This window comes from Spermophilus citellus, assembly GCF_964194105.1.
Source record: "Spermophilus citellus genome assembly, chromosome: 9".
NCBI classification, from domain to species: Eukaryota; Metazoa; Chordata; class Mammalia; order Rodentia; family Sciuridae; genus Spermophilus; species Spermophilus citellus.
In genome coordinates this window covers 85,878,108-85,899,690 of record NC_138191.1, presented here as the reverse complement: position 1 = coordinate 85,899,690, position 21,583 = coordinate 85,878,108, and the positions used below count along the sequence as shown (strand labels likewise).

The 21,583-nt window shown below is 42.7% G+C and overlaps 1 protein-coding gene across 7 annotated transcripts in view; it reads left to right on the top strand.

Annotated features, from left to right (window-relative positions):
• The window catches only part of DNAJC6 (DnaJ heat shock protein family (Hsp40) member C6), a 179,112-nt gene that overhangs the window by 110,577 nt on the left and 46,952 nt on the right, over positions 1–21,583 (top strand). For all 7 annotated transcript variants that reach the window (XM_081306159.1, XM_081306162.1, XM_081306156.1 and 4 more), the window contains 3 exons: positions 19,498–19,648; positions 20,675–20,724; positions 20,831–20,979. In XM_081306159.1, coding sequence (XP_081162285.1) covers positions 19,498–19,648; positions 20,675–20,724; positions 20,831–20,979 — 350 coding nt within the window. The remainder of the gene's footprint in view (positions 1–19,497; positions 19,649–20,674; positions 20,725–20,830; positions 20,980–21,583) is intronic.

The following is a 21,583-nucleotide window of genomic DNA, read 5'->3' as shown; positions in this document are numbered from 1 at the left end:
CGTTAAAGCGTTAACATGGAAATTTTGGTGAAACAATTTAGCCTCCTCTAAGGAGGAAGCCAAACAGATCAACTTACCTCTAGTGGCTGAGTCCGCACAGGCATTACCCTGCGATAACGGACCAGGGAGAGAGGAATGAGCTCGGATATGCACTGGATAAAAAGGAGCAGTGCGGCTACAGATAAGCTGTTGAAGCTGATTAAAGTAAGCAGATACATTACGGGTATCACTAATAGCTCCCACAACCTCCAAGATTTTTAGTGCTTGCACCACATAGATGGAGTCCGAAATGAGATTAAAGGGAAAAGGACACTGTTTAAAGACTTCAATAACAATTTGCAGTTCTACCCATTGTGGATTTCCAGGAGCAAATTGATGCTGAACAGGGGGAGAATCATTAATTACATAAGCTCCCATTCCAGACTTGGAACCATCAGTAAAAATGTTAACAGCCCCCGGAATCGGACTGGATGAAGTTACTTTAGGGAAAATGATAGGATGTTCTTTAATAAAATGGAGTAACGGATGAGAAGGGTAATGATTATCAATATCCCCTTGAAATGAGCAACACAGAATAGCCCAGTTATCTAAAGTAGCACACAAGACGCTAAGTTGAGCTTTAGTATAGGGTATAATAAGAGAAGAAGGTGACTGTCCAAAAAATTGAATGCTTTGTTGAATCCCTTTAAGTGCTAATGATGCAACAGCATCAGGATAATATTCTAAGGACTTTCCTGGGGACACATGTGGGTGTATCCATAGTAAAGGTCCCTTTTGCCATAGTACTCCAGTAGGCTGCCGCCTAGTGGCAAGCACACATAACTGGAAAGGTTTATCACTCTGGAGCCTGCATAAAGTAGCATGTTGTATAGCCTCTTCTACTGTCATAAGGGCTGCTCTAGCCTCTTTAGTGAGGCCACGAGGGGAAGTAAGATCTGGATCACCCTTAAGAATAGCATACAAAGGCTGCAGCATAACATTAGAAATCTGTAAATATCCTCGTATCCAATTAATATCTCCCAGCAATTTCTGAAAATCATTTAGAGTTTGGAGATCTTGAGTTCGTATGGTAATTTTTTGTGGTCGTAGTTTGTCACGCCCAATTGTTGCTCCCAAATATTTAATAGAATCTCCTGTTTGAACCTTCTCAGGTGCAATATGCAGTCCATATTGAGCTAACAACCTCACTAGGTCTTCATAGGCCTCGTGAACTGTCTGCTCTGATTTAGCAGCCAATAATACATCATCCATATAATGCATGATTTTGATGGAGGAATACTTTTGTCTGAGAGGTGCGAGTGTCTTCCCCACATACATCTGACACATCGTGGGACTATTAGCCATTCCCTGCGGCAACACTATCCACTCAAACCTTTGATCTGGTTCCTCGTGGTTACACGAGGGAAGGGTGAAGGCAAAACGCTGCGAATCTTTAGGATGCAGGGGAATAGAAAAGAAACAGTCTTTAATGTCAATAACAACAATGTGCCAGCCTTGAGGAACAGAGGAGAGCAGAGGCAGTCCTCTTTGAATGGGCCCCATAAGTTGCATTTGAGCATTAACTGCTCGTAGATCATGCAGTAGGCGCCACTTTCCTGATTTTTTCTTAATGACAAATATGGGAGTATTCCATGGAGAAGTAGAGGGCTGAATGTGACCCAAGTCAAGTTGTTCTTTAACTAGAGCGTGGGCTGCTGCCAATTTAACCGAGGGAAGAGGCCACTGAGGCACCCAAACAGGCTCCTCGGTGAGCCATGTTATGGGTATTTGAGTCTCAGCGGCCCCTAGGAAAAACCCAGACCAAATCTATCAAGCTTTTGATGATCTTGTATAGGATGTTTGCGTCCCTGCAAATGTTTTCCTAGTCCTAGACCTGGCCTATACCCCATATTTTGCATAATTTGTTGGGACACTGGGGAATAGTCATTACCAAGAGTGAACCCCATGTCCTTCATCAGGTCACGGCCCCATAAAGAGATAGGTAAATCAAGCACATAAGGCTGAAAACTACCACTATGTCCTTCTGGGTCCTTCCAGAATAGATGTCTGCAGCTAATCTGAGGAGCTTGGGCATATCCAAGTCCTCTCAAAGATTGATCAGAAGTCTGCACTGGCCATCCCTTAGCCCAGTCCTTAAGAGCAATGACGCTACGGTCTGCACCTGTATCGAGTAAGCCTACAATAGATTTACCCTCTATGCTTAATTCCAAAGTAGGGCGATTGCTCATATCCAGCGACAAATAAGCACAATTCCCTCCGGTGGTACCAATCTCATTCCCTGTCGGTGACCTTGAGTCTGCAGGGAAGTGATCATGTAGATTAGGCAAAACCAGTACTTGAGCAATCCGATCTCCTGGAGAGATGGACACAATGCCCTTTGGAGCTTCCACCATAACCTTTACTATCCCTACAGTATCAGGACCTATGACTCCAGGGAAAACATGAAGACCTTGCAAAATGGAAGATGCACGTCCAATTAGCAAACCTACAGTGCCAGGTGGTAGAGGCCCTTTGAACTCAGCTTCCACCAATTGGACTCCCATCTTAGGTGTTAACACGAGTCTAGAGGTGGAACAGAGGTCTAATCCCGCGGCACCTGTAGTGGCTCTCCGCGTCTCATTGGATGGCGTAAAGATGGCCATGTTTCGGGTTCGGGTGTGACATTCTCCATCGCCCCATATATTTGCGGGCCCTGGGGTCGAGGGCCCCGTCGGCCGTTTTTTGGCCCAGCTGAAATAGGTTGTCCATGGATGTCCCTTATTGATCTACACTCTCTTGCCCAATGCCTTCCCCTTTTGCACTTTGGACACAATCCCGGTGGACGAAGGCCAGTGGAAGGGCCACCGTAAGGAGGTCCAGTAAAATTGACATTTTTGGGACACTCACGTCTGACATGACCGGATTGACCACATTGGAAGCATGTTCCAGCGGCAGGACCGCCCTCTTTTGCAATCCGAAGGACAGCAGCTGCAAGACCTGCATTAGTTAAAGGTCCTCCAATCTCTCTGCACACCTTCATCCATGCTTCTATGCCCCTGTTCTTATAAGGAGCGATTGCTGCTTTACATTCCTTGGTGCATTGCTCAAAGACCAATTGCTTAATAAGGGGCATGGCTCTATCAGGATCCCCAAAAATCTTTCCAGCAGCATCCACCATCCTTGCTACAAAATCTGAAAAAGGTTCTGTAGGGCCTTGTGTAATCTTGGTCAAATTACCAGATACCTCTCCTCTATTTGGGAGTGACTTCCATGCCCGAATGCAGATGTTATTAATTTGATCATATACCTCAGGAGGGAATCCTGTCTGTTGATTAGCAAATCTGCCTTGCCCCAAAAGCATGTCCTTATCCCAATGCGGATGTCCTGCTGCATGGTTTTGGGCGGCTTGTTCTATTACGCCCTCTAGCACAAATGCTCTCCAGTCCAAATATTTACCTGGGGAAACACAAGCCCGAACAAGGCTAGCCCAATCAGAGGGAGTCATACAGTATCTAGACAGACTCTCCACCTGAGTTAGTGTAAAGGCGGCGTCCACCCCATAAGTGCGCACAGACTCCGCCAGGGTCTTCACAATTTTGAAATCTAAAGGCTCATGGAACCTTCCCCTATTATCGTCCTGAAAAACTGGATAAGCAAGACCCATCTCAGCGTTAACAGCCCTCCATGTTTGAGCATGGAAAGCTCTCCCTGAAACACCCCCACCATACGGCGGTGGATCCGGAGGATCACATTTCTTGAGCCCCTGTTTATCTTTGCTCCCTTCTCCTACAGCTAAACTCCCTAGCTGGCGAGACAGCCTTCCAAGCTCCTCCTCCTCATTCTCCTCTTCCTCCGACCCACTTTCACATGGGGGCGCGCGCAGCGCACCGAGATCTGGATACAAGCGTCTCCTCCCCTGTTTCACGCTCCGCATGCTTCCATCCTCCCGAGATACCTCATTTCCTGCCGTCTCTGATCTCTCCTCATGTAATTGTTCTAGAACTTCCTGTCCTTCAATAAGTGCGTCATGATATCCATCACCTGTGAGGCAACCACGGACTATTCTCCAAAGGGGCATCACCCCGCCCTCCAATATGCCCTGCTCAGAAGCAAAGTCAAGATCCCTGCCCAATTCATCCCAACTAGGTATGGTAAGGCTGCCCGAAGCTGCAAACCACGGTGCAGCAATACCTATCTTCTGCAAAAATTTCTGTAAGGTATGATGCTTCACCTTCAGGCCCCTGGAACGTAACAGACCATCTAGGGCCGAGAAAAGCGGACTTGAAGATGCGGCACCCCTGACACAACAACAAGAAAAACACAGAAAACAAAAGACACAGACGACAAAAAGAACACAGAAAACAAAAGTGAAAGTACACATTGCAGCTGCAATAAAATATGAGGCCTACGGGGTCCCGCTCTCGGGGACGAGGAGTCCGCTCCGCTCAGGGACGAGGGGTCCGCTCAGGGACGAGGGGTCCGCTCAGGGACGAGGGGTCCGCTCACGGACGAGGGGTCCACTCAGGGACGAGGGGTCCGCTCACGGACGAGGGGTCCGCTCAGGGACGAGGGGTCCGCTCACGGACGAGGGGTCCGCTCAGGGACGAGGGGTCCGCTCACGGACGAGGGGTCCGCTCAGGGACGAGGGGTCCGCTCACGGACGAGGGGTCCGCTCAGGGACGAGGGGTCCGCTCACGGACGAGGGGTCCGCTCAGGGACGAGGGGTCCACTCAGGGACGAGGGGTCCACTCACGGACGAGGGGTCCACTCAGGGACGAGGGGTGCACCACTCCTGACGACTGAAAGTTCTGATTTTCCCGGGTCTCGGCACCATTTGTCGCGACCCCCTCGCCCGCAAGGAAGACGCAACACCGGGAATCTTCTTCCAGCCGTTTATTCAGGTCCTTGCTATCTTTTCTTCCCTCCTTCTACTCTCTCTCCTTCTACTCTCTCGGATGCCTCTCCCGGCCTTAATAAAGCACCTCAAGCCCCAATGCGAAGCTGCCACGTGGAGCTTTCTCATAGGGTGTTAAAAAACCACGCACCAACTCTCCCAATTAAGGAGTTGTTTGTCACAAACCACAGTCGAGCCAGCGCCATCTTGTAATGGCGACCGCAGTCCGCAGAAACGGCTCACTACACATATGCATATATTAAAATTATTTACCAGATGATAACTTACAACACAAGTTATATATCACTCTAATTTCCAAGTTTTTTTTGCTAATTTTGGAAGGTTTCTTTTCACTAGCTAAATGACCTCCACTGTTTGGTATAGGAAATGGTAGCAGATCCTTGCATCAACTTCCCTATTAAATTGATTATCATATTAGTCAAGGTTCTTTAGAGGAACAGAGCAACAGGGTAAGTATATGTGTGATTATTAAAGGGGTTTATTAGATTGGCTTACATGATTAGAAGGTGGGTAGCCCCACACGGCCCTCTGCAGGCTGGAGAACTGGAGAAACCAGTAACAGCTCAGTTCAGGAAGCTGGAGCCTCGAACAAAAGGGACCATGATGCAGCCCCCATCCAAAACTGAAGGCCCAGAAACTCCCTGGAGGGTCACTGGTGAGAGTCCATGTTGAAAGGCTGAAGGTGTTCCATGACCATGGACCGTGGAGGCAGCAATAGATTCACCTGCCCAAGAGTGGAGCTTGCATTCCTCACGGTTTCCTTCTTCTGTCTTTTGTTCCAACCAGTCCCCAGTCTATTGGACAGTGCCCCCCATGTTCAGGGAAGGGCTCCATTGTCATGTTGCCATCCTGCATCCCAACCATCTCTGGAAATACCCTGTAAACATAGACCCATTCAGAAATCTCTTAATTCTAGGTGTTTTGAATTAATTTGATGATCAAGATTAACCATTCCAGTCACTGTAAAGACCTTGGCACCTCGTTTTAGACCACGGAGGGCTGGGCCTGCTGTTGGCTTGTAAGAGACATGGTACACTTGGCTGCCTGTGCTTCCTACGTGGCCTGGACCCAAAAATCCTGAATCATTGGCCCCAGCTGCCCTAGGCCTCTGCCTGCCAGTACCAGGATTCTCTGCAGCTGCTGGTGGATGCTGCACAAGCCCCGGCTACTGCCCCTTTGGTCTGTTGAGCAGTTGCCAGACCTGTCCAGGGCTGCTGCTGTGCAATGTGACTTGTCATTTTAATAGCTCTATTATATGCCAGATAGTCCAGAAGTATTGCAGTATTTCAAGAACGAGCACCACTGAATCTGTGAGAACCTGAAGATAAGTTCTGCTGAGAGCTCATGATAGGTCCCCACACCATCCACCAGATCACTTCAGGATGGAAAGGGGTAATCTGAGGGCTGTAGAAAGGTCCACTTGTGTTCAACATTCATGGTTCTGAACTCCCCGAGTACAAGGTTTCATTGTGCTGTGGCTGGAAGCTCCAGGAAGAGATTCCTCCCTTGTATTCATCTCTGATCTGTCTTAACCCTTCAGTAGGCCTTAACCTTTGGGCTGAGGCTACTTGACTTTGCTGGAAGCAGCATTTTCATTGCTTTGTCTTTTCCATACCCCCAGTTACCTGTTTTTTTGTTAATTGCTCACAGTATGTCAGACATTATGCTGAGATGCTGAGTGTTAACAGAAGTGTCTCTTATAGATCCTCCCTACAATTCTTTGCGATATTGTATCAGTGTTTTCATTCTACAGATAAGGACATCTAGATTTTGACAAGTTACTTAGCTTCTCCACACTGTACATCCAGCTAGTAGCAGTAGTGGGATCCAGACCAGTTCTGGCTGATGTAAAGCCCATGTTAACAGTGATGACTTTGTTTAATGTCATTGTGGTTTAGATGTGGTGTCCCCCAAAAGCTCACATGGAAGACAATGCAAGAAGGTTTGGAGGAGAAATGATTGGGTTCTAGCCTTAACCTAATCAGTGGATTAATCCCTGAGGGGATTAACTGAGTGGTAACTGGAGGCAGGTGGGGTGTGGCTGGAGAAAGTGGTTCATTGGGGCATGGCTATAGGGTATACTTTGTATCTGGAGAGTAGAATCTCCTCTCTCTCTTCTTCTTAATCATCATGTGAGCTGCTTCTCTCTGCCACACTCCCCCGCCATGATGTTCAGCCTCCCCTGGAGCCCTGAGGAGTGGAGCCAGTCTTCTGTGGACTAAGACCTCTGAAACTGTGAGCCCCCAAATAGACTATTCCTCCTTTAAACTTGGTCTGATCAGATCCTTTAGTCAAGGCGGTGAAAAAGCTGACTAAAACAAATGTTTAACCTCTTGTTTGGCATAGAAAGTGTCCCCCAAATCATTTTGGCTTAATTGATTCTTTGTGAAATTTTTATTCTAGTTGAACTCCTGGTCAACCTGAGGTAGGCAAGCTATGGACTAATTTACCATGAGAGCTGAATTTCTAAGAATTAAAATTAAAATTCTTAATAATTTGAAAACATCTCATTACTTACAAACCATATTGTGCATGGTCTCATTTGATCCTGTGGATGATATGAAGCATGTAGCAAAGTTTTTGTTAATAGTTTCAGTTTATGGGGGTGGTGTAAGGAAGAGGCCCAGAGCCCAGAGGAATATAATGATAACTTCAAGATCACACAGTTTATTAGGGGGGGTGGGGGGTACAAGGGATGAACTCAGAGGTACTGAACCTCTGAGCCACATACTTGCCCTATTTTTTGTATTTTTATTAGAGACAGGGTCTCAGTGGGTTGCTTAGCACCTCACTTTTGCTGAGGCTGGCTTTGCAATGACGATCCTCCTTCCTCAGTTTCCTGAACCGCTGGGATTACAGGTGTGCAACACTGTGTCTGGTAGCAATGGCATTTTCCTAGGGCAGAAGCTAATGGTGCTCCTCTGCAGAGTCACTTTAGTTTTCAGGATATCTGTCCTACAGTTGTCAATCTTGTTGATGCCAGGAGGGGACACTTGTAGTAGCAATTATGACACTTAATCCCAGAAGGTAAAGCTCACTGGTGAAAAGGAATTTGAACACTACTAGATCTTAACGCCAACATTCAGTTTATCCATCATTCCTCAAGCAGGCTGATCCTGAGAATAACAAGAGCTACTAGAACTGGGTGACAAAGACTTTCTGGAAAGAGGAAAGGTAGTGTTCTATGGAAGAGTCTGTGGAGGCCCAGGGGGCCTGCTGAGAAAGGTCCATGTCCTCCAAACTGCAATAATTGCCAAGAGTCCTCTGCCATGGTTTCCCATCTTTGACCTGCTGGATTATCTTGAATATTTACATTAGAGCCGAGTGAGATACCACCATGGTGAAGCCAGCTCTCAGGTATTAGTGTGAGTCAAGTACAGAAGGATATTCCTGGCTAGCCCTGAGCCTGCTTGGAGATGCAGAGCCCCAAAGGCTGATGGGGGGCTGATGGGCAGTGTTTGGCTGCCTCTCCCAGCCCTGGCTGACAAACTGTTGTATAACTGTGAGCTCTGATGAGTCACGCTCGAGGAAGGAGGTCTCCACTGCTGTTGAGGAAGGACAGAATGAACTTGAATAGCAGAGCATTCAACTATCGTCTTTATTTTATATAGCATATTTTTAATTCTAAAAGTAACGATGTAAGTTGTAGGAAATTTAAAAAATGTAACCATATAAACAAAAACCACTCATTTTCCCAGATATCATTAGATGTAATTGCTGTAACTAATTTGGAAATGTAGTGGATCAAAGCCTGGGATCTGGAGCAACCTGGCTACAAATCCTGGCTTAACAACTGTGGAACCTCGGGCGAGTCCCTGGGGTGTCTTTACTTCTGTTTCCTCCTGTGAATGTGGATACCAACAGGGTTACCTTCACAGAGTGGTTGTGATGATTAAGTGGTGATTGTTTATGAAGAATTTAGATCAGTGCCTGGTTCCTAGTAGGCATTTAGTAAATCTGAAGTTATTATTATTATTTCATGTTTACTGTGACTTTTGAATTCTTTGTCTAAACACAAATGTTTTCCTTTCACAAAACTGAGATTGTACTGTGTGTAATGATTTGTGTTCTGCTCATTCTCCACTTTACTCTTTGTCATAAGTGTCTGTATTCTTCTATAAAGTGCCTTGAATAGCTAATGACATTTATTCAATAGTTAATTATAAATATATTATTACATGACATTATTCGGAATACTTGACCAATTTCCTAATTATTGGAAAATACATGATTTGTATTTCTTTGATTTCTATTTTTTGCCATTCCAAACAGTTCTTCAGTGAATATCTTCTTTTCCCCCCAAATCTTTGCATGCCAACATTCTTTTTAAAATATGTTTTTAGTTGTCAGTGGACTTTTATTTTAATTATTTATGTGAAGCGCTGAGACTCAAACCTAGTACCTCGCACATGGTAGGCAGGCGCTCTACCACTAAGCCATAACCCCAACCTTCTTTTGATGATAGTATTGTATGGAGGCGTGGAGGCGTGTCCCGGGTGCCCACTGCTGGAGAAGAGGAAGTGCTTGGGGATGAGGCTGCACCATGAGCTGGGAAGCCTTCCTGGGCATTTCCCTGGCTCTGCCACGGGACTTCTCAGTATCTCACTGATGGTGGCCAACAAGTCAATAAAATGTGTATGGGGAGCAGCCACATCAACTTTCCTTTCTTTCTAGTCACAGTAAAGAGGTAAGACCAGCCCCAACATTTGTGCTGATTCTCTGAAAGACTGATTTTCCAAATAATTATTGAATTACCTCAAGCCATTTTGGAATGAAGCTTGATATTAATAAGTGACCTAAAGTACAGGAGGAGGGAGAAATTCTCTCCCAGGAAACAGCAGTTTTGTGAGTAAGAACCCATCAGATGATACATGTGGTGGGGTCCTATAACTTGGAAGAGGGAGGGTGCTATGTCTCATCTCCTAAATACTAGGCATCCCAACAAAAACTGGCTTATTGCATCCTTGGGAATGACATGGGGAAGAGTGCACTTCTCTGATGCTAGTTTTTGGTGGGCTTCAATTTTCAAATATCAAGACATCATGGAACATGAATCTGCTTGAGGCCTGAGAGGCAGAGACCTAGACCTTTCTTTTTAGATGTCACTCTGATGCTTGCTCAGCTCTGTCCTCTCACCCCATCTCTCTTAGATCTGTAGATCCTGCGGGAGCTTTTGGTAACCCTATCCAGTGTTCTTCCTGCTGGCAACCATTTTAGCCAAGGTGTCAAGCTTAGCATTCCTAAGGATGCAAGGATTTTGTACGATTTGGGCAGAGGTTGGAAAACTTGTAAAGGACATAAATACTTCAGACTTTATGGACCACAAGGCTTGTGTCTCAACTACTCAGCTCTGCCTTGGCAGCACCAAAGCAGCCATCATTGATACATAAACATCTAAGGGGAGCTGTGTTGTTCATTCATTCGGTTTTGTGGATCCGGTGATGGAACCCAGGCCCTCAGACAGGCCAGGCAGTGGTCCACCACTGACCACGCCCCCAGCCCTGCATTCTAATGAAGTTTACCTTTAGATGTTGAAATTCAATCTTCATGAAATCATCACATTATGAAACATTGTTCTTCCTTCAACTTTTTCAGTCATTTAAAGATGTAAAAGCCATGTTATTTCACAGATAGTACAAAAACAGACAAGGAACTGGATTTGGCTATCAGGCTTGTTAACCCTTGATCTGCTGTTGGCATTGTTTTCTTCTAAATGTCACTTTCTGACTGCATCGTTTCCCTCATTGTCATCTCGGGCTTTGAAACTCCTTGGCTCCTTCTCTGGACCAGCTGAAGCTAACTTATCCTTGCAGAATCTGTGCTTTCAGCACTTAGTAGCTCCTTGGGGTGGGAGGGGGGAAGTAGAATAGCAGCTTAAAGGAACCAGTAGGACAAAGAAAATGACACCCCCCTTCTCTCTTTTCGTGTGTTGGTTGGTTTGACATATTTTGGGCATATGAGGGTTACAGATGGGTTCTGGCAGGTTATTCTGGTTTCTTCAGCTTCCCAAGGTTCTAATGAGCAGAGCGTGTAGCCTGAGTGATGCTGAGAGTCTCATTTTTAGATAATCAAGGACATTTATAGCTTTTAATAGGTTGTGGCCTTAAAGTTATGTCCCAGCATAAAACTGAGAGTCAGAGAGATTTGTAAGTAACTTCATGTCATCTCTTAGAACAACCATGTGTCAGAAGGATGTTCAGGCTGAAGTGGGAATTTGGGGTGGAAGTGGGGGAATTATAATTTTTTTTTTTATTGCTGCCCTATCCTCACTGTGTTTAAAATGAGAATGGTAGATTTTTTTTTTTGCATGGGAATGTGTTTAAAGAAAACTAATGTGGCCTATTTCATAGGGAACTTTCTCATACTAATCTGTGGAGCTGTGGTTTGGACCAGTTCCTGGCATTTTATCAAGGGTGGAGAAGCAGAGGCTCAGGCCTCCCGGTAATGAGATTGGGTTAGTCTGACAGATGCAGTAATTTATGAGAGCGCTTGTTGCCGGGACATCTGCTGCTGAAAGGAGCCAGAGGAAAGGAAGAGAGCAAGGAATAGGAGAGGGGCACTTGTGTATCATGCAGATAGGGACCATCCTGACGGCAGCTGTTAGGATCAAGAGCTGATGTGTAGCTGTAGAACAGTGGGAAACGGTTGATTAGCATACACTTCAAAATTTCACAGAGCTGGGTTTGAATTGTGGGCTCTTTTACTTGTTAGTTGAGATCTTAGATGAGCTATATCCCTTCTTTGAGCCTTCATTTCTTCGTCTGTAAAGTTCACTATGTAAATTGCACCATCATAAAGGGCTGGGCAGAGGGGCTGGGGTTGTAGCTCATCAGTAGAGTGCTCGCCTAGCATATGTGAGGCGCTGGGTTCATACCACATAAAAATAAATAAATAAAAATAAAGGTATTGTGTCCAACTACAATTAAAAATATTAAAAATAAAAAAATAAAGGGCTGAGCAGAGTTCATGTTGCATAGGAAAGCTCAGTAAGCAGTGGGCATTGGTGATGTTGATCCCTGTAGCCATTCATTTGTTTATTCATCAGCATTCATTATTCTTCAAAATTTCTGATAGAGATTCATTTTCAAATAGATGCCTAATGAAAATATAGGTTTTAAAGGCTCTTTTGATTGAAGAACATGACAGTCAACATGTGCTTAGAGGTATATATATGAACATCTAAATGGCATCCAGGAAGTGAAAAAGTACCTGAAGTATGATTTAAAAAACAGCGGCCTGGCCAATAAATAAAATAAAAGATATCCCTTCATTAATAATTAGGGAAATAATAAAATACAGCAGTTCTCCCTTATCTGCTTATTGGGTACATTCCAAGACCCTGCTGTTGATGCCTGAAACCATAGATAGTACTGACCCCTATAGTGGCCAGGGATGCTGCTAAATACCCTATGGGCAGGAACGCCCCCCCTTTCCCTAAGATACAAAGAAGTATTTGGCCTCAAATATCAAGGGGGTGAGGTTGAGAAGTCTTGAACTAGAACTTACCATAAGGAGTCAGAAAGTACAATTTTATGAAGCTGCAATCAAACACAACCTGAAATATTTTGCAGATAACACCCATGACCACTGTATGTCCTTAGCCTAAAGCTCTTATCAAGACCTTTTGTAAGGTATTTTTCTTTTATTTTTGTGCTTTTTTTAATTGGTTGTTCAAAACATTACAAATCTCATGATATATTATCTTTCATACATTTGACTCAATTGGGTTATGAACTCCCATTTTTACCCCAAATACAAATTGCAGAATCACATCGGTTACACACTGTCATTTTTACACAATGGCATATTAGTGACTGTTGTATTCTGCTACCTTCCCTATCCCCTACTATCCCCCCTCCCCTCCCCTCCCATCTTCCCTCTCTACCACCTCTGCTGTTCAATTCTCTCCCTTGTTTCCCTCCCCCTTTCCCCTCACAACCTCTTATATGTAATTTTGTGTAACATTGAGGGTCTCCTACCATTTCCATATGCTTTCCCTTCTCTCTCCCTTTCTCTCCCCCCACTCGTCTTTGTTTAATGTTAATCTTTTCCTCATGCTCTTCCTCCCTGTTCTGTTCTTAGTTGCTCTCTTTATAACAAAGAAGACATTTGGCATTTGTTCTTTAAGGATTGGCTAGCTTCACTTAGCATAATCTGCTCTAATGCCATCCATTTCCCTGCAAATTCTATGATTTTGTCATTTTTTAGTGCTGCATAATACTCCATTGTGTATAGATGCCACATTTTTTTTTATCCATTCATCTATTGAAGGGCATCTAGGTTGGTTCCACAGTCTAGCTATTGTGAATTGTGCCGCTATGATCATTGATGTGGCAGTATCCCTATAGTACGCTTTTTAAGATCCTCAGGGAATAGTCCAAGAAGGGCAATAGCTGGGTCAAATGGTGGATCCATTCCCAGCTTTCCCAGGAATCTCCATACTGCTTTCCAAATTGGCCTCACCAATTTGCAGTCCCACCAGCAGTGTACAAGTGTACCCTTTTCCCCACATCCTCACCAACACTTATTGTTGTTTGACTTCATAATGGCTGCCGATCTTACTGGAGTGAGATGGTATCTTAGGGTGGTTTTGATTTGCATTTCTCTGACTGCTGGAGATGGTGAGCATTTTTTCATGTACTTGTTGATTGATTGTATGTCCTCCTCTGTGAAGTGTCTGTTCAGGTCCTTGGCCCATTTGTTGATTGGGTTATTTGTTATCTTATTGTTTATTTTTTTGAGTTCTTTGTATATTCTGGATATTAGGGCTCTATCTGAAGTGTGAGGGGTAAAAATTTGTTTCCAGGATGTAGGCTCTCTATTTACCTCTCTTATTGTTTCTCTTGCTGAGAAAAAACTTTTTAGTTTAAGTAAGTCCCATTTGTTTTTTCTTGTTGTTAACTCTTGGGCTATGGGCGTCCTATTAAGGAATTTGGAGCCCGACCCCACAGTATGTAGATCGTAGCCAACTTTTTCTTCTATCAGACACAGTGTCTCTGATTTGATATCTAGCTCCTTGATCCATTTTGAGTTAACTTTTGTGCATGGCGAGAGAAAGGGATTCAGTTTCATTTTGTTGCATATGGATTTCCAGTTTTCCCAACACCATTTGTTGAAGATGCTATCCTTCTTCCATTGCATGCTTTTAGCCCCTTTATCAAATATAAGAAAGTTGTAATTTTGTGGATTGGTTTCTGTGTCCTCTATTCTGTACCATTGGTCCACCTGCCTGTTTTGGTACCAGTACCACGCTGTTTTTGTTACTATTGCTTTGTAGTACAGTTTGAACTCTGGTATCGCTATACCTCCAGATTCACACTTCCTGCTTAGAATTGCTTTTGCTATTCTGGGTCTTTTGTTTTTCCATATAAATTTTATGATTGCTTTATCTATTTCTACAAGAAATGCCGTTGGGATTTTGATTGGCATCGCATTAAACCTGTAGAGGACTTTGGGTAATATCACCATTTTGATGATGTTAGTTTGCCTATCCATGAACAGGGTACATTTTTCCATCTTCTGAGGTCTTCTTCTATCTCTCTCTTTAGGGTTCTGTAGTTTTCATTGTATAAATCTTTCACCTCTTTTGTTAGGTTGATTCCCAAGTATCTTATTTTCTTTGAGGATATTGTGAATGGAGTGGTTTTCCTCATTTCCATTTCAGAAGTTTTGTTGCTGATATACAGGAATGCCTTTGATTTATGCGTGTTGATTTTATATCCTGCCCCTTTGCTGAATTCATTTATTAACTCTAGCAATTTCTTTGTAGACCCTTTTGGGTCTGTTAAATATATTATCATGTCATCCGCAAATAGCGATAATTTAAGTTCTTCTTTTCCTATTTTTATGCCTTTAATTTCTTTTGTCTGTCTAATTGCTCTGGCTAGTATTTCAAGAACTAAATTGAATAGAAGTGGTGATAAGGGCATCCCTGTCTTGTTCCAGATTTTAGAGGGAATGCCTTCAGTTTTTCTCCATTTAGGATGATGCTAGCCTGAGGTTTAGCATATATAGCTTTTACAATGTTGAGGTAAGTTCCTGTTATCCCTAGTTTTTCTAGTGTTTTGAACATAAAGGGATGCTGTACTTTGTCAAATGCTTTTTCTGCATCTATCGAGATGATCATATGATTCTTGTCTTTAAGTCTATTGATGTGGTGAATAGCATTTATTGATTTCCGTATATTGAACCAGCCTTGCATCCCAGGGATGAATCCTACTTGATCATGGTGCACAATTTTTTTGATATGCTTTTGTATTCAATTCGCCAGGATTTTATTGAGAATTTTTGCATCCAAGTTCATTAGAGATATTGGTCTGTACTTTTCTTTCTTTGAAGTGTCTTTGTCTGGTTTCGGGATCAGAGTGATGTTGGCCTCATAGAATGAATTTGGAAGAGCTCCTTCTTTTTCTATTTCTGGAAATAGCTTGAAAAGTATTGGTATTAATTCTTCTTTAAAGGTTTTGTAGAACTCCGCTGTATACCCATCCGGTCCAGGGCTTTTTTTTGGTTGGTAGTCTTTTGATGGCTTCTTCTATTTCTTCCTTTGTTATTGGTCTGTTTAAATTGTGTGTGTCATCCTGACTCAATCTGGGCAGATCATATGACTTAAGAAATTTATCGATATCTTCACTATCTTCTATTTTATTGGAATATAGGATTTCAAAATACTTTCTAATTATCTTCTGTATTTCTGTAGTGTCTGTTGTGATATTGCCTTTTTCATCCCGTATGTTAGTAATTTGAGTTCTCTCTCTTCTTCTCTTCGTTAGCATGGCTAAGGGCCTGTCGATCTTATTTATTTTTTCAAAGAACCAACTTTTAGTTTTATCAATTTTTTTCAATGTTTTTTTTTGTTTTAATTTCGTTGATTTCTGCTCTAATTTTAATTATTTCTTGTCTTCTACTACATTTGCTGTTGTTTTGCTCTTCCTTTTCTAGGTTTTTGAGGTGTAGTGTGAGTTCATTTATTTGTTGTTTTTTTCTTTTTTTGAGGAAAGAACTCCAAGATATGAATTTCCCTCTTAAAACTGCTTTCATTGTGTCCCATAGATTCTGGTATGTTGTGTCTATATTGTCATTTGTCTCTAAGAATTTTTTAATCTCCTCCTTTATGTCTTCTGTAACCCATTGATCATTCAGTAACATATTGTTCATTTTCCATGTGATGTAGGATTTTTCCTTCCTTCTTTTATCATTGATTTCCAGTTTCATTCCATTATGATCAGATATGGTGCATGGTATTATATCCACACGTTTATATTTACTAAGAGTTGCCCTATGGCATAATATATGGTCTATCTTTGAGTAGGATCCATGTGCTGCTGAGAAGAATGTGTATCCACTTGATGATGGTTGATATATTCTATATATGTCGGTTAAGTCTAGGTTATTGATTGTGCTGTTGAGTTCTATAGTTTCTTTATTCAGTTTTTGTCTAGAGGATCTGTCTAATGGTGAGAGCAGTGTGTTGAAGTCACCCATAATTATTGTGTTGTAGTCTATTTGACTCTTGAACTTGAGGAGAGTTTGTTTTATGAACGTTGCAGCTCATTGTTTGGTGCATACAAATTGATAATTGTTATGTCTTGTTGGTGGATGGTTCCTTTTAACAGTATATAGTGTCCTTCTTTATCCCTTTTGATTAACTTAGGTTTGAAGTTGATTTTATTCGATATGAGTATGGCCACTCCTGCTTGCTTCCGAGGGCCATGTGAGTGGTATGATTTTTCCCAACCTTTTACCTTCAGCCTGTGTATGTCTTTTCCTATCATATGAGTCTCCTGAAGGCAGCATATTGTTGGATTTGTTTTTTTGATCCAGGTTACTAGCCTATGTCTCTTGATTGGTGAGTTTAGGCCATTAACATTTAAGGTTACAATTGAAATATAATTTGTGCTTCCAGTCATGTTTATTTATTTATTTATTTTAGTTTGGCTAGTTTTTACTTTTTGGTTATTTTCCTCCCCCTTTACTGAGATACCTCCCGCTGTTAGGTTTGGGCACTATTTTTCAATTCCTCTTCTTGTAGTATTTTGTTCAAAATGCTTTGCAGTGCTGGTTTTCTGGCTGCGAATTCTTTTAGCATGTGTTTATCGTGAAAGATTTTAATTTCATTGTCAAATCTGAAGCTTAATTTTGCTGGATACAGTATTCTTGGTTGGAATCCACTTTTTTCAGTGTTTGAAATACATTATTCCAGGATCTTCTCGCTTTCAAAGTCTGTGATGAAAATCAGTCATTAACCTAATTGGTTTACCCCTGAATGTAATCTGCCTCTTTTCTCTCGTAGCTTTTAATATTCTCTCCTTGTTCTGTACGTTGGCCATCTTCATAATTATATGTCTTGGAGTTGGTCTATTATGGTTTTGAATGTTTGGGGTCCTGTAGGCTTCCAGGATTTGGCAATCCATTCCATCTTTCATCTCTGGGAAGTTTTCTAGAGTTATTTCATTTAATATGTTGTCCATTCCTCTGGTTTGATTCTCTATGCCTTCTTCTATCCCGATGACTCTCAAATTTGTTTTTTTATGACATCCCATATCTCTTGAATAGATTTCTCGTGGGATTTAAGCATCTTTTCTGTGTTGACTATATTCTTTTCAAGTTGATAAACTTTGTCTTCATTATCTGATGTTCTGACTTCTACTTGATCTAGTCTATTTGTAATATTCTCATTTGAGTTTTTAATTTGGTTTATAGTTTCCTGCATTTCTAGGATTACTGTTTGATTTTTTTTAAGATCTCTATCTCCTGGTAAAGCTCATTCTTTGCCATTTGAATTTGTTTGATTAATTCATTTTCAAAATATACTTTTATTGCTTGGACTTGCTGTCTCATGTCTTCTCTAATATTCCTTTCCATCTGAGTTAGGTATGCCTTGAGTTCTTTCCCTATCCATGTTTCTGATGCTTCTAGGTCCTCCTGTAGAATTAAGTTGTCCTGCATTGTTTGTACTCCTTTTTTCCCTTGTTTTTTCATGATGCTCACGCTAATTTCCAGCTCTATTTGATTGCTGTGTTTCTGCTCTCTTCTATAGATTTGTTTTGGTTTTGTATATCTCTGTTGTGTCTCCTTTGTGTTGGTAGACTATGCCTGCTAAAGTGGATTCCGCTGGGAAGGAATTCCGACGGCCGAGCTCCAGTTACGTCACCTCTCTGCTATGGTGGGCCCCAGGCTCCTTGCCAGGGTGTCCGAATGGGGGGGTGGGACTGGACTGTCTCTGGCTGGTTTCAGCTCCCGGTCTCCGGCAGGCGGGCGTTTTCCAGCCGCCCAGTCGCACAGGCAGCCGGCGGGCGATTTGTCACCAGCGGGTGGGCGTTCTCCAGCCGCCCAGTCGCGAGGGCCTGGCCTCTAGTCCCCTGGTTTCTCCTGCTAGTCCTGGTTTCTCCTGCTAGACCAGATTTCCCCTGAGTGATGCCTCTCGGCAGTTCAAACTGTACTCTGGGCCTGCAGTTTGTTGGGCGTGGAGGGTGGCTATTGGGATCCCCGGCACTCTATTGTTTTGATTTTTTCCGCTTGCCCCTCCTCCAGCACTGGCTAGAGAGGTTTCGTTTTCGCCGCTGATGGGAGGGGGAGTTGAAGGCTGGGTGTCTCTAGTTTTCCCCGCGTCTTTATGCAGGCTCGCTCTGATAATCCCTCCCCCGGAAAGCCTAGGAGAGATTTTATGCGAATTCCCCGCTGTATGGGAGATGAGCTGGGTAACACACACCTGTTTTATTGTTGCAATCTGTCGGAGAGTGGCGGTGGTTACTTCAGCTCTCCAAGATGGTGGCCGCTGGTTTCCTTGGTGGAGTTTCCGTTGTGGGGGATAGAACTGTAACGCTTCCTTCCCCGTCTGAAATCCCGAACTCAGCCCGGGGGTCAGTGAGGGCTCAGCCGGCAGGATTCCACAGAATCCGCAGCAACGTTTCTGCCTGCTTGCTGGTCGCTTCTCGGCGGAGCCCCGCCGTCTGTAGCCGCTGTAAGGTATTTTTCATGATGCACGTGGGAGGGACCACCTTGGGCCTTCTAATAGTTGCCACACTAAAGGGCAGCGGAGGCCCTTGGACTCTCTTAAGCTGTCTTTGCTGTTCCTCAGCAGCCTCTTTGGGCAGCACTGCCCAAAAGTCACATAATGTAGGCCACAGAGGTAATTAAAATATTTTAGTATCCGTGTTAAAAAAGTAAAAAGAAATAGGTGGAATGAATTGAAGTAATATGATTTAATTCAATATGTCTAAAATACTATCATTTTACATGTAACAAATGTAAATATTTTATTTTTTTTAACACCAAGTTTTTGAAATTTAATGTCTATTTTATACATACAGGACTTCTCAGTTAGGTAGGGCCAGTTGTAGTTCAGGTGCTCAGTTGCCACATGTGACTAGTAGCTACAGTATTAGGCAGTACATCTCCCGAGGTTTCTGTGCCTGGGATCCAGTGAGGGACATTCCTCTGAGACCAGCAACATTACTGTAACTCAGTTGAGAGTGCATGTAACTTCTAGGAATCTCTGATCTAGACTCCCAAAGATGGTGTGTGAACGTTTAGGAATGAAGAGGGACCGGTTTTCAGCATGGTCTGTGCCATCACCGCCTTCTTTTGTTTTTCCTCGGCAGGTGCCTCGTCTCCAGACATGGAGCCCAGCTATGGGGGAGGTCTTTTTGACATGGTGAAAGGAGGAGCAGGGAGGCTGTTCAGTAACCTCAAGGACAACTTGAAAGACACCCTCAAAGACACATCTTCTAGAGTTATACAATCGGTGGCCAGGTATGTGCATTCTTCCTGGTTAAGTTAGCAGAACCCATGCTCATCTGGTTGCCTGCCAACTGCTTATTTGGTTCAAAGATTGTCTATTTTGTCATATAATTGCAAGGGAACTGGTAGCTGAGGAATGTCACTGAAGCCATGAAGTTACAAGCACAGGCTGGGAGGACTCAGCTCACTAGTGCATTAGGGTACAATGCTTGTCCTTCCTGGCTTTAGAATCAGACATCCTGGATTCTAATGCACTATCTGTGCTTGTTAACCATGTGACCTAAGGCAAGTTAATTAATTCTCTGAGCTTTACTTTTATACTCTGATAGGATTTGTGTTGTTGGGTGGATTGGAGATTAAATGAGAAAATAAAGCATATGCAGTCCAAATAAATAATACATGTGGATTGTAATCCAAACGGAACTTTTGTATCCTACTAGTCCTTTAGGATAATGGCAGAAGTTTTCTACTCTTGCACTAAATAAAAATTACAAAAATTATATGAATTATGTTTTATTTTCAGGTTATTAGAAAATTATAGGTTTACTCCAAGTTACAGTATTCAGTTTTGAATCAGAAATTCAAATGCCAAGTTCAATATATATTAATCAGCATTTTGATATTGGTTCAAAAGTAAAGTTTACCCTTCAAATTCCCAACCAGGACTTTGATAGGCAGAAAAAAAGTATCATTTGTGCTTTCTCAATCACTTCTTCCCTTACCCCTTCACTGCTCATATTTAGAGGAAAAATTTCAGCAGAGAGGCTGAAACAATCAGTATAAATAAATAAGCAGAGATTGTTCAAGAAGCAGCATCCATGGGGCATTGGAATGTACTAGTTGGAGTGGTGTATTTGTACCCTGAGGGTGTGGACTGTTTTTTCTCAGCTATCCTTTCTTGTTAGTGAAGGGCTCAAGGGGAGTCAAGATATGCCTGCTGGACAGAAGTGTCCCAGTTCATGATGTCCAAGTGATAGAGAGAAATCTTGGCATATTTAGATCATTTTTAATTTGTACCCTTTCCTGTCTCACTTTCAGCTATACAAAGGGAGATTTAGACTTCACTTATGTTACCTCCAGAATTATTGGTAAGTTTTTCATGTTTTCAACTGCTCTTTGGTTCAGCCATCAAATGCTGCTCATTATGATAGCAGGCCTGTGTAACCTGTTTTATTTCTGTGTGACTTCTCCTAGTGATGTCCTTTCCCCTGGACAATGTTGACATAGGATTCAGGAATCAGGTTGATGACATTCGGAGCTTTTTGGATTCCAGACATCTTGATCACTACACAGTCTACAATCTGTCACCCAAGTCTTACCGAACTGCTAAGTTTCACAGCAGGGTAAGGAATTTTAGCCCTAGGATTGCTTGCTGAGACATCATAGGCTGTTTTTTCTCTTACGAGATATCCTCAAAGCCATTACCTTTAACTGTATGAAAAAACTAAAAACTCTGGATACTTCTGTCCATGAAATATTTATTAGCTGTTATAAAATGTTCTGAAGATTTTCTTTGAGGAAATTTTAAGGAAAGTATCTCTATTAATGAAATTCTATCTAAATTGGGGTATCAATCATTTGGTGCTTGTTTGGTTCTTAGAATGTTGTTCACAGGTTCAATTTAGAGATTGAACTGTTGCATTGGGAAGTTGGCTACCCTTACACTCCAACACTAATTAGGTCTTTGACCTTCCTACTTGGGCATCAAGATGAGGCAGTGTCAGGGCTGGGGATGTAGCTCAGTGGTAGAATGCTTGCCTAGCACGCTCCAAGCCCTGGGCTGGATCCTAGCATACACGTACACACACACACACACACACACACACACTAACAATGAAGCAGTGTGGCCAGATTAGTATAGACACACCAGTAATAATGAAAATATACATCTGACATTCAGTAAAGATGCCACTTTCATAAGAGAAGGGTAGCATAAAAATAGTCCAC